Source organism: Sciurus vulgaris (genome assembly GCF_902686455.1).
Source record: "Sciurus vulgaris genome assembly, chromosome: 11".
Lineage (NCBI taxonomy): Eukaryota > Metazoa > Chordata > Mammalia > Rodentia > Sciuridae > Sciurus > Sciurus vulgaris.
Window position 1 is genome coordinate 86,953,156 of NC_136472.1, and position 13,357 is coordinate 86,966,512.

At 31.8% G+C, this 13,357-nt stretch overlaps 1 protein-coding gene across 2 annotated transcripts in view; it reads right to left on the reverse strand.

Moving 5' to 3' along the window:
- Positions 1-13,357, reverse strand: part of CHORDC1 (cysteine and histidine rich domain containing 1) — a 29,353-nt gene that overhangs the window by 6,921 nt on the left and 9,075 nt on the right. Inside the window, exons 6-11 of one of the 2 annotated variants that reach the window (XM_079105618.1) lie at positions 12,987-13,045; positions 9,965-10,035; positions 8,954-9,059; positions 6,727-6,846; positions 5,961-6,023; positions 1,986-5,758 (exon numbers count right to left, since the gene is read on the reverse strand). In XM_079105618.1, coding sequence (XP_078961744.1) covers positions 5,603-5,758; positions 5,961-6,023; positions 6,727-6,846; positions 8,954-9,059; positions 9,965-10,035; positions 12,987-13,045 — 575 coding nt within the window. In that variant the 3' untranslated portion in view covers positions 1,986-5,602. Of the gene's footprint in view, positions 1-1,985; positions 5,759-5,960; positions 6,024-6,726; positions 6,847-8,953; positions 9,060-9,964; positions 10,036-12,986; positions 13,046-13,357 lie in introns of those variants that run through there. The other variant, XM_079105619.1, reaches the window with a different exon arrangement.

A 13,357-nucleotide genomic window follows, 5' to 3' on the forward strand; every position in this document is an offset into this window, starting at 1 on the left:
AGTGTATTTGGGAACCAAGTTTTTTACTATAATAGGAAGTTATAGATAAGCAAGGAGAGAAGGTTGGAATGATATGTAGTAATGAATTAAGAGACAAAGGAGTTCATTAGCTTAACAAAGACACAGATGATTACAAACCAAAATACACGCACACATAAAAACACATTTCCTTGCCTAGGGCAAAGACATTCCAATAGCAATAAGCACATCTAGTACATAGATACTGGTTTCTAAACCATTCTCCAATAAAGAAATGGTTGATTCTTGAATTTGGGTAGTAAATACACAAAATGAGCTTAGAACATCTTGAAATGCACTAACACTAAAACAAAAATTATAAACACGCACAAAAGCCAACAGTGAAACAGCAATGCCAAATAGAAGTCAACTGAAAAGCTATAATTTGGAATAATTTAAGCAAGAAAATAAAGTAGCATTGGATTTTAACCCCAAACATAAAATATCTGAGTCTGTACTAATATAAACGAATGATTCATGGAATAGACAAATCTGTGCAGAAATTTCCAAGTGGTTTGTATAGATATTCTGTCCTAAAGGAAATGGAAGAAAGTTAATTCTCCACTCCCTCATGAATGTGAACTATATAGTGGGAAGAAAGATGGACGGGGGGATTAAAAAGTTCTTTAGAGTGAAAAATACTGAAAAGTCAGTTGCTCAAGTCACTTTACCCTTGACGTAAGAATAAAAATGGCTCTTTAGTTCCGTGTTCTTTCTTTCCCAAACACATAAAAGAAGCTATACAAATCCCAACTGAGGGACATTCTAAAAACTGTCAGTGTTTTAAGAAACTGAAGAACAAGAGGAAACACAGGAGGAATAAATAAATACAATGTGGTCTCCTAGATAGAATAGTTGGAAAAAAGACACTGGGTAAAAACTCTGAAAATCCAAATAAAATACGGGCTATAGATTATAATAAATCAATAGTGGCTCAATGAATTCTAATGACATATCACACTAATGTTAATAATAGGTAAAACTGGTTGTGTATATGGAAACTCTGCAGTATCTTCACCTTTTTTCTACAAATCCCAAATTTTCTTAAAGCAAAAAATTCATTTAAAAAATTAGGCTGGTAAAAGAAAAAAATAATGTAAGTCTACTGAGAGTACCATGTTTCTAGTGGCTTTAAAATTTAAAACATTTTACTGTATAGTGGAATCTGGAAATTGTTCTCATATTCTGATTTGATAGGTCTGGGTTTGGATCCAAGAATTTGCACTTCCAATAAATTTCTACCAATACTAATAGAGCTGGTTTAGAAATGGTATTCTGATAATCTTGGCCTGAAGATGGAAGATAAAATTCTAATGATCCTTTGCTATGTAGTATGTATTTTTAGAATCCTATCTTCTGTCATTCTTATTTTATGTTCCAGATATTCCAAATTAAACAAAGAATCTGATACTTCATTAGTGATGCCATTTTATTAATGTAGAAATATGAATTCCCACAATGTACTGTCATTATCAAAATGGCAGATATTTTGCATTGAGGATTCTGAGACTTTAAACTACAGACTGACTATAAAAGTTGTCAAATAACAAGTGATGAGCTTTTAATAGGCTGTTATAGCTGTTATAACCAAAACACCCAGGCAAAGGACTATATATTTTATTTTATAGATTTATTTTCTAACCAAACACATCTAACAAAAAATTTGTTCCTGATTATCAACATACTGCTGTTAATTTTCCATGCTATGTGTCAATGTTTTACGAAGCTTATTCATTCAATGAGTAAATAAAAGCAGCACAGAATAGTGGTTAAGAGCACAGAACAGGGCTAGGTTTCCTGAGTATACTCCCCAACTCACTAGTTTCTTCGACTGTGGGCATGTTAAGCAGTGCCATAAATCAGTTTCCTCAATTGTAATATAAGAATATAAACTACCTCATAAGATATCATGATGATTACGTTCATACTCATTTAATTTTCTAGAACAGTGAGTAGCCCACTATTGCTGTATGTATAAAGAGTCAACCAATATGCCAAGTACTTTACTAGAAAATAGGAGCAGCGATGGTCAAACTATGAACAGTTAAGGTCACATGCAGTCTACAAAGGGAAACAGATAACAAATTAATACAAATAAATAAAACTAATACAGTCATTTAATGTCTTTTGGAGAAGTGCAGTACATTTGGGGAGGTTTGTCTTTTTTAAGCCTAATCACTATTAGCAAAATCTTTTTTTAAAAGTATCTTAACAGGATATCTGCTTAGTGAAAAAGAAATGACAAACTATTTTGACATGCAACTTTAAGCAACCTAAAAATGTCTAAGAGTGTTGGTTCTATTTCACTTTACTGTACATTAAAGGTGAGGTGTTCTACTAATGAAGAATTAAGAAAAGTCATAAATAAGCAATGAAAACATGGTCTTTAGGAAACTATTCTTGAAGAAACTCTAATCAACGAATGCGATGAAAACTTAAAATTAAGCAATGCTATGCAGAAGAAAAAACTTTGCAAGCCTTGTATTTTAGGGATAAAGTCACATGCATAAGGCCATAGTCATCTATAATTGATTTAAAAAAGGCAAGCCAGGCAACACTAGATGAATTTAAGTTTTAAGAACAGTGGGGAAGGAGCTGCAAAACAAAACAAAACAAAACAAACAAAAAAACAAAAACAACTTCTCACTTATCACACAAAAGAAAGAAAACAAAAATCTACCAATAAAATCTAAAACAAGCTGGACTTGCATTTCCAAAATAAGGCCATGAAATTACACTAGCAGAGAATACAAAGTAAATACTATATATGAATGCCAAGTCAGGAAAATTTGAAAGAAAACAAACAAAAATAATCTTTTAATATTCAAATAGCCCTAAAAAGGATACTAGAATTCATAAACGAATTGTTCAAAGTTTACACGTTGTAGGTATATTTAAGACATCCATTTACAGGTTTGAAAACCACTGTTTTTTTTTTTTTTTTTTTTTTAAGGTGGAAGTTGGGTTAGCAATAGCTTTAAGGCCCCTTAAAATATGTGCAAGAATGCTTTAAAGTTCTCTTCATTTTTGAAGCAGAAGAACTGTCTAAAGAAAACTGAACAAGTTATATTTAGTAAGAATTAAACTTTCTAGCATAAAATCAAACTATAAAGTAAACCCAGTCCTTTGCCATGTGTAGGTACACCAAGAAGTTACATCATCAACCTGTAAACATTTGTTAATTTCAATTCATACTTTTAATTATTTATATTACTTACTTAAATTATTAAAAGTAAAACAGGACAGATCTTCAAGACTTCTACCAAAAATAGCTGGTTAAAATTAAATGTTCTATTTTAGTTAACATTATTGTACCAAGGTTTAAATTCTTAGTTGTAGAAAGGTTCCGTGATTATGCACGATTTTAACATAAGAGAAAGATTAATATAAAGAACTCTTGTACTGTTTTTTGCAACTCTTGTAAATCTAAAATTATCTCAAAATAAGAGGTTAAAAAAGAAAGCTCAACATTACTTCCTTTACACTAGCAAATGTGCTAGGCAATAAAAATGGCATTTCATGTTTCCTGTGATGAAGTCAGTTACCAAGTGTTTAATACACCTACCTTTTGACTGCTTTGTTATACTTTGAACGCAAACACAGACATAGCATAATTCTAGAGAAATGACTCACTAAAGTTAACAAGTATTTTTTTTATTAATTTTTGAAAAATTCAGAGTAAAACATACTCTACCTAACTATAAGTGTGTCCCTTTATGAGTCTAATGTAAATATCACTTATATTTTTAACTGGGCAACACATTTAGAGGTTCTTGGGAATAAGAATCAAAATAATATAGTCACTAATGTAACTAGACTATATAGTTGTATCAAAAAAATTTTTAAAAATCAGTGCTTTTTAACTAAATCTGAGGTTAGAATATCTCACCTACTTTAAACGACATATAAATCCAAAAAGATTAAGATATTTTGCAGGAGAAAACAGCCTCAAGAAGGAAGGATTACAAAAGGTACAATAATTACTTTGAATCAAATTTACAAATCAACCTCTTTTCTCCAATCAAGATACCATGTCTCCAAAGACCACAGGTTTCTAATTCCAGAAAGACAGCGGTCAAACTTTAAATACTTCTCTCAGTACTAGATAATTATATTCTCTATCTGGATCAAACTTTTATTGCCCAAAATTTCTTGCCATGTTATTTTAATGTCAACAAGGCCTGGCTGCCAGACATTGGCTTTGTGAATTGTGACAGAGCTAGATTTTTAAATAATTATAACTAATATATCTAATAGTTATTTGCTAAGAGTAATAGAATGATATATACAAACCCCTTATGAACTAGTATAGTACTTCTGCGTATTCTTCTTTGCAAGAATTCTATTAAGCCAGAATACACTCAATGGGTTTGGAAAGCCCTTTTGACTTTCATTTCTAATCTACATAAGCCTAATTAATAATCAAATTTATTAAGCTATGCGAGTCTGAACTTCATAACTTCATTTCTTAAATTTTCTTCTTGAGCTCTGTATTACCTCAAAAAGCAATCTATTCACTAATAGGTTTGATAAGCATAAATAATCAAAATCATGAGTTACAAATACTTAATACAAATAAAGTACAATATATAATCAACATTTTATCACTAAAATTGTCAAACTCTACTTGAAAGCCTTAAAAAAATAACTCTGGAAGAATTAAGCTATTTTATTTAACAGGTAATAGTTGGCATAAAGCAAAGTTTATGTATTTAGTTTTCTTATATTCTATTGTAATTCCACAAACTTTTAAGATACTTTTATATTTTTCCATCAGTAAGGCCAGATATAGATGATTTCTTTTTATAGGTAAATGAAGGTTTTCAGAAGATTTAGACTGAAAATCAGGTACCATTTAGCCATAACACCATATAAAGACCTTTAATCAGGAAAAATATTTAACATTATTGCTTAACCTTATAAAATGGTGAATTTTAACCAAACTGACACCTCTCTAGGCTTGTTTCCTATACTCTTAGGTCATACTGTTTTGAAAGTAACATAGGTAATGATGCAATTTTAAAATTAACTGTGAACCAATTCAAATTTGTTGGCCAATGCATATATTCCCCTTAACCTAGTATATTACCTCAGAATTAATCCTCCTAGAAAAAGTAACTGTCCCACATGAAAAAACAAAACAAAACAAAATGCAGAGCTTTACTTCTTCCTTGAAGATTTTCAAGTATTATAAGAACAAAACGTTCATAAAGAAAAAAAATTAAAAATTTGACATTTTCATCTTGCTTTACTAATTATGGAATAATAGAAATATAAAAAACAAATGTCCCTTATTATTTATTTGTTTAACATAATAATAATACACTAAGAAATACTGCAATTACATTTACAAGCTGTCTTCCAGCTTCTTCAAGTAAGGGACACAAGTATGGTTCCACCAATGAGTAAATATGAATAATCAATCTTACAGAACACAAAAAGATAAATTGACTTTGGCTTTTAAAAACAAAAACCTAATGTGACCCTGAAATGCCTGATTCAATAACAAAAAGTTACAGCAGCAAGCCATCACTTCACCACACATTCAGAATTCTGAAATAGGCAACAGCCCTCCCCTTCCACCTCAATCTGTAACATCTTCTTTATGTTCTTTTTGTTTTTCCTGCTTTTTGGTTGTAGGTAGTTCAAGGCTTGCCCACTGCATAGGTTCAGCTTTTCTCATGGTGATCTCAATCTTTGTTGCAGTCATAGTTACATAGCTTCGTTTTACATCAATCACCTGTAATGTATCAAGGAGTGTAAGAGTAAACTTGGGTTGTCTATTTAGTCTCAGAAAAAAAGTCTTGTTTATGCTAAAAACCCCAAACTTAAGCCTCCAAGGGCGTCTGTATACCAATCTTTAGATTTTCTTGTAGGATAATAAATTTCCATATCTACATTAACTAACGTATTTGCATTTTTGATGGATTCATAATACTTACACCCCATAATTTCACATTTTGATGAAATTCCTTCTCTCCTTCAAATACGATGTGCACGTTCAACTAAAAAAGATAAAAAAGTTGATTAACGTCTTTCTTTTTGTGGTACTGGGGTCCAGGGCCTTGATGATTCTAAGCGTGAGCTCTATCTTGAGCCATCAAATTCACATGGCTGGCTCTTTGTACGACTGACTGTATGGAGACACAGATTTAAATTAAGCTATTTTAAGAAGCTGCCAATATTGTGTTTTATTTTTTCTTTTTTCCCATTTAAGAAAACCACCAACAGAAAAGACAGACTAACTTGAAGTTTCATACAGAGGATAAAATACCATATTATCTGGCAAGTTTTATAAGCTACTATATCTCCAACATGCTTTAGGAAAAAACCCTATTGCTGATTTTAGATTTTTATTTAAAAGAGTTTCCATGAACATAATTTAAAAAGTTATTTTCTCATGTGGGAGTCTTTTTTTTGGTACTGGGGATTGAACCCTCAGGATGCTTGCCACTGAGTTACATTTCCAGCTTTCTATTTTTTTCAGTCAGGGTCCCAATAAGTTGCTGAGATTGGCCTTGAACTTTGAATTCTCCTGCCTCAGTCTCTCCAAATGCTGGGATTACAGAGGGTGCCATCATTCTCAGCTCAGATGGGAAAGATTTTAAGATCTTAAAATCCACTGAAATAAGAACAGTACCTCATAATACAGTAATATAAAAACAATGTGAACAAGACAAGTTAGATTCAGTTGTTCAGTGTACTTACCAATGTACTATTAGCTTCTACTCGACTAAGTTCTGGAAGTGAATTTTTAGCATATACTGAAATGGTGACTTCACCCCCAGTCTGATGCCAGTCATGTCTACATGGAACAACTTTTTTCCCCTGTAATGTAAGAAGACCTTTATAAGTTTAAAAAGCACCATATAATTACCTTCTTCAAAAGAATTTGACTCATTTATAGTTGAGGAAAATTACTATGCACAACTAAGCACTTAATGTTTTTAGGATAATCAACTTCCAAAGTTTCCACCAAGAGGTTTAAATAATAAAACAACACAATACAAAGTACTTTGAGAGTTTTATGATTTGAGACCTCCTTATTCCTCCTATTTCGTTTTCTTTATCTTCTTTTTAGGACTACAATATCACTAAACATTTAAAAGGACAATTTAAGAAATCTTCATCTCATCTTAAAATTCTATTATCCATTAAGTACTGCCATAAGAACATTCTTAGAACACTGAAATAAGGAAGGACCTTTGTTTCAGTAGGATAAACAAAACAACAACAACCTCATGTATAGGAACCTTCGATTTATTTTCTACAAGAATAATTTGGGGCCAGGTGTGGTGTTGCACGCCTGTAATCCCAGTGGCTTGGGAGTCTGAGGTAGGATGATAAGAGTTCAAAGCCAGCCTCAGAAAAAGTGAAGCACTAAGCAACTCAATGAGATCCTGTCTCTAAATGAAATACAAAGTAGGGGCTGAGGATGTGGCTCAGTGATCAAGTGCCCCTGAGTTCAATCCCCAGAACCAAAAAAAGAAAGAGAATAATTTTTGGGGAAAAAAAAGTCCACTGACCACTTAAAACTGATATTGTCACTGAATCTTCTTGTCCTTATATATTAACATAGAGAAAAAAAAAAAAAAAAAAAAAAGGAAAAAAGAAGTAATCCTTGATTACTCAAATACTATTATGGTAATAATGATTATATATTAGTGGTTTATTGCCATATCAATTCATTTTTTAAAGAGGCAAATGATGGTTTTATAAACAACAATTTAGTCAAATTAATTCAGTAAACTCCAAGACACTACTGTTATAAAAGGCATCATTTATATTCTCATACAATTACACTAAGTTTAAATTATATATGTCACTCATAATTTTTCCTTAGCTATTATCTAGTATATTTAATACAACAAAACAGACCATTCATCATGGACTATATTCTGAAAACTTTTTATACAAAACAATGTTTTATTTTTTCGAACTAAAATATTGAAATTTTTGAACTTTGGGAAAAATACAAAGGCAGACCTTACTTTCTACTAACAACACATTCCTGGAAGTTTCATGGTGAAGGAATTATTTTAATTTTGGAGGGACATTTGTAATAGCTCACCATGTGTTAATAAAAAGTCAACAGTTCAAATGTTGAATTTCTAACACTGAAACTTTACAATTACTTGCTAGGTTAAAAGGCACAAATTTTACTGGGCATGGTGGCACACACTTGTAATCCCAGAAGTTTGGGAGGCTGAGGCAGAATGACTCCAAGTTCAAAGCCAGCCTCAGCAATTTAGGGAGGCCCTAAGCAACTTAGTGAGATCGTGCCTCAAAAAGGCACAAGATCTATGAACTGAAAAGGGTAATAAATTGAGGTTTATTAGTGCCAATACAGCATAGAAGAATAATTTATTCAGCATATTATTAAATACATTAACTTATTTCATGATAAACTGCTTTCCTTCTTACAATTTTATGGTCTTTTAGGGAATTATATTTATAGTCCCAAGTTTTTTTAAGACGCTGTCCAGGGAAGCAGGAACTGATGCTTCAGTTTTCTCTTGATATTTCCCCATAGCAAACTGAGGAATTCAGAATTCCATTGAAACAAGTCTGCAATCTACTCCTCGGCCACTAGGTGAGGCATCTGTATATCTGTAAATGGCAAAAGTTTTAAGTGGCCAAAAAAAAGAAAGCGAATTGGGAACAGGCTTTGAAATTAATTTTCACAATAAGCCTCATTTTGACAGGCTCAAATACTTCACAAAAACCCCCACACACGTCTACACCAACATATACAATAGCTATTTTGCTCAACAGGCCATGCTGAGAGTTTGATTCAGACCATTTTGTGTGTGTGTGTGTGTACTTAATAATAAAATATTTACTGTGTGAGAGCAAGAATTTTTCTTTTTAAATATAAAGAAAAATGACTAAGAGGAACACAACTCAGCATCCTTATTTTAAAAAGTTTACTTACAGCATCCTTTTTAGTCCACACATGTTTCCCTGTTGTACAGCCTTCTTGGGCTAAGAATGTATTAAAATCAGAGGTTTTCCTTCTACAACAGCTCCAATATTTCATCCTTTAAATAATTATAAAAATTTTTCAGAAGTAAAATTTTGCAATCAATTAAATATAGAAATATTATAGTGACAAGTATGATTTAAAAGTCAGGGCAACTTTAGTATCTTACCAGTGTGTAAGTTACTAAACAGTAAAAATGGATACACATGAGAAAGACTAATAATTTAAAAACGAGAATGTCACTTATTATATAAATTTGAAGCTCCTGAGCAAAGACTAAAAGCCATCACAAAATCCAATCAACTTTTCACTGGTAGGCTGCAGTCCCAGTGTCCTCATGAAACTACCAAAAAGTGATGCAATGAAAAATTTATAATCATCACATTTCAATAATCCAGTAAAGACCATGAAACAAATTACAATTAATGTTTATACAACCTGTGATAGTTAATCCCAAAGCAGAAGAAAATCACTTCTTCAAGAAAAATCTAACACAGGAACCTAAAATTATAATAGAACTTCAGGTTTGACCCTGGAAGCATAAGGAAACAGTGGAAGATTTTTAAAACAAAATAAAAGAGAAACTCTCAACTGAAGACTGGAAAAGTAGGAGTTTTCTTGGGTAGTGAGGTCTTAATGGACCTGGGGCCAAAAATTCTAAATGTCCTGCAACAAGCAAGACAGTCTTTCATTAAAAAAAAGAAAAAAGAATTTAGCCCAAATAGGAACAGCATGACATTAAAATGGAAATTATAGTGTTTGAATCATAATGGCCACTCAGTAACTAATTCGTTTTGCTTCTGTTAAAAGACAAATCCCCTAGTTTCAGGTTACTATAAAAATTAAATATCAATGTAAGTAGAATACTTAATAACATTGCATGGTAAGTACCGTTTAAAAACATGAAGGTTTAAGTTTCTAATCTCTACCATAAGGTTTTTTAATTAGTCATGCATAAGTTACCCCTCATGGAAAATAGGTACTCCAGAATGATATACACAGACTTCTTCTAGACTCTGTGGACCCTGATATGTCTAAAAGAGAAAAGAAAAGAACAAATTTAGCTGCATTAGCTCTCAGTTGTATCTCATACATATTTGTTATTACTGTAGTTCATATTTCTATGAACTCTGTCAAACACTGAAAAAAAATAACAAGTTACCCAGAACAATGACAACTCCATCCCAGGCCATTCCAATAAGGAATAAAAAATGATTCCATTTTAGACATGGTTAAATTTTAGGTTCCTGTGAAAAGGCAAATAGAAAGGTAGGCAACAGATAACATATAAAGTGTTTCCTCAGCCTGACATCCAATCATATTCAGGTATTTAAATTCACAGAAACATTCAAAATAGATCAGAATCCTCATCAAAAAAAGGTACAGCAGGATTAGGTGTATAGCAAACTGTTGGCATTATCAATTAACATGGGAAATAAAATCCTAATTCTAGAGTGTTGGTTATTTCTCTTCTTGCAAATGGTAAAATGAGCTGCAGGGGTACCTGTGTCTGTCTATATGTATCTCTCCACCATGGCTTGGACAATCTAGGCCCCAATGCTGCTGTAGGTGAAAGCTCTATAGATGAATTTGTAAGTTAAGTTAATAAAACATGGAAGCAGCCAGCAGCCTATTTTCTCTCTACTATTGTTATTTATATTAACTATCTACAAGGACAGAACATATAATTCAGTGTTTACTTTTCATAAATCTTAAGTATTATCTCTTAAAGATATTATATGAGCACACAAATTCCAGTAAGTCAGATTTTGAAATTATCACAATAGCTCCAAGTCTGTTCTACCCATCTTATATGATGGCACCATAACCAGTCTCTCAAATGAAAATCTGTAAGTGCTCTTTAGTTTCTCCACTCCCCCTACCTACATGTAGTCTATCATGAAATCCTGTCACTTTGAACTGAAAAAAATCTACTAGTTTAATTTCTTAGCCATACTCATGACCTAGTAGATTTTAGGCAATTACACTATGCAAAATTTTCTACTACCTCATTCCTAACCCTTTAATTTCTGTTTTTTACCTCAGTAAAATACCTAATTACAATCACTTTCTTAATTTAAAGTTCTGTACCTCACACCTCATACAATTAGCTCTAGCTGCTTTGCATATTTAAATGTATAAAACTGTATGAGAAAATATTCATGGCAACATGAAAAAGAACAAAAAAATCTAAACAAATGAAACAAAATAAAAAAACAAAAGCTATGGCTATATGCAACAAATATGAAACTAACAAAAATAAGCAAAAGACAACAAACAAAAGAAAAGAGTACATGTTCTATGATTATACTCAAATTAAATTTAAAAACAGGCAAAAAACTAATGTTGACAGGAAAATGTGGTCACCTTTGGGGAAGGGAAGAATGAATGGTTTAGAGTCTTAAGGAGTGCTCTACTATGCTGGTGTTTCCTCTGACAATCCCTCAGCTAAAACCTTTATTTATACATGATTTAATAAATTTCTATGTTATAGCTCAGTGAAAAAGATTAAAAATTTCTATAATGAGTTCCATAAAGTAAGGTCTAACTTCCCAGTACTACTGAAGACTATTAGGATTTGGCCATTACTAACCTCTTTTAATCTCAATTCCACACTAGAAGGATGTATACCATGCTTAATTATTTACTGTTTCTTTATACTACTATACTATTTATAGTATACTATAGGGTACTATTTATACTACTGTATCTCTACTGGGAATATACTTTTTCCTCACATTTTCAGAATTGTCATTCATTTTTTCAAAACTCAGCAACACCTTCTCTTTGATCTATTCCATTACTCTTACCATTTGTACTGCCTTCCTTACTCCAAGTATTAATCATTTCCTTTTATCTACTTTTTCCATCTCATATACATGTGAATAATTTTATTTCCACCCCTTAATAAGCAACATGTTATTAAACATAACAGAAGAGAAAAATAAAGACCTGCCCCCCACCTCATTTTCCCTTTTTCATTTAATGGCAACACCAATCACCCATATATTCAAGTTCCAAGTTTCTTTTACATGCAATTCATTAGCCAAGTCCTGCAAGTACTTCTGAATTACACTGTTCAATCTACTGTATCTGCTATGTGCCAGGCACTGTTCTAAGCATCAAGATATAACAAAGAATAAATATTATTATAAACCTTCCATGAGTGGTGGGATGGGTTAGATGGTAGCAAAATGACTCAAAGTTTTAAGTACCATGAAGAGAAAAAGATGAAGGGAGGAAATGTTTACAAAGTAAGCAGGATAAGGTCTCATTGAGATATTTCATCATATCCCATTCTTAACCATTTCTCCACAAACTTCTCTTCAATCTCACAGCCTATAATATATCCAAGTGGGTTTCTCTTCCAATTTCACTGCTATTCCTAGCATATATTTGCTAGTCACAGAAATCCTTTTAAAACTCCTAGACAGGTAATTTTCCAACACAGAATAAAGACAAAATTCCTCATCATTTTATAAGGACCTCCATATCTTGTCTACTTTATTCACTACTTCCACACTGCTGCCCAAGCTCCATTGATCTTGTTATTCCTTAAATAATCAAGCTCTAACGCCTCTACTCAGGCTGCTTCCTCTACCTATAGCATTCATCTCCCAGGTTTACAATTCATCCACTGTATTATGAAGAATTCTGACTCCATCACCATGTTAAAAAGAACATAACTAACAATCTTATTAAATGATAACTCTGAACCAAAAACACTAATTTCCTCTTTTTTACTTGTTTCATATCTACTTGAATTCATATTTACCATTTTTATTTGTACCTGTGCCCATACTAGAATACCAGTTCCATAAAAGAGACTTTTTTAGTAATAACCAGTATCTCCAATCCCTACAACAATGTATGGCACATACATGTAATAGGCACCTGACTAATTTCTAAATTGTGAATGAATTGCACCCTCTTTCTTCAAAATTAAAATTCTATTTCATAACATCACAAGATTTATAATACATACCTTTGTACACCCTCCATTTTTACATGATGTCCCAATCTTAATTTCATCACTGTCATCTTCTGAAATGAAGAAAAAAAATCAAATAGTTCACTGAAGTGCCATTCTTAAGACGCAAATTTTCTATAGTCTTACAATATTCATCTACTGTAATTAAGTTTTCTCTAGATCCTCAAAATGATATATGATGTATTTTAATTCTATACTATACTACTTTATCCAATATCTTAACCATGTAAAAGAGAAATTATGAAAGGGTAATTTTGTCCCATGGTATTAGGTATAGGTTATAGAATAGGAAATATATTTTATATCAGATGCAAACTTTTCAATTAGCAAAGAAATTTGTTAAAACTAATAAATCATAGAAGAAA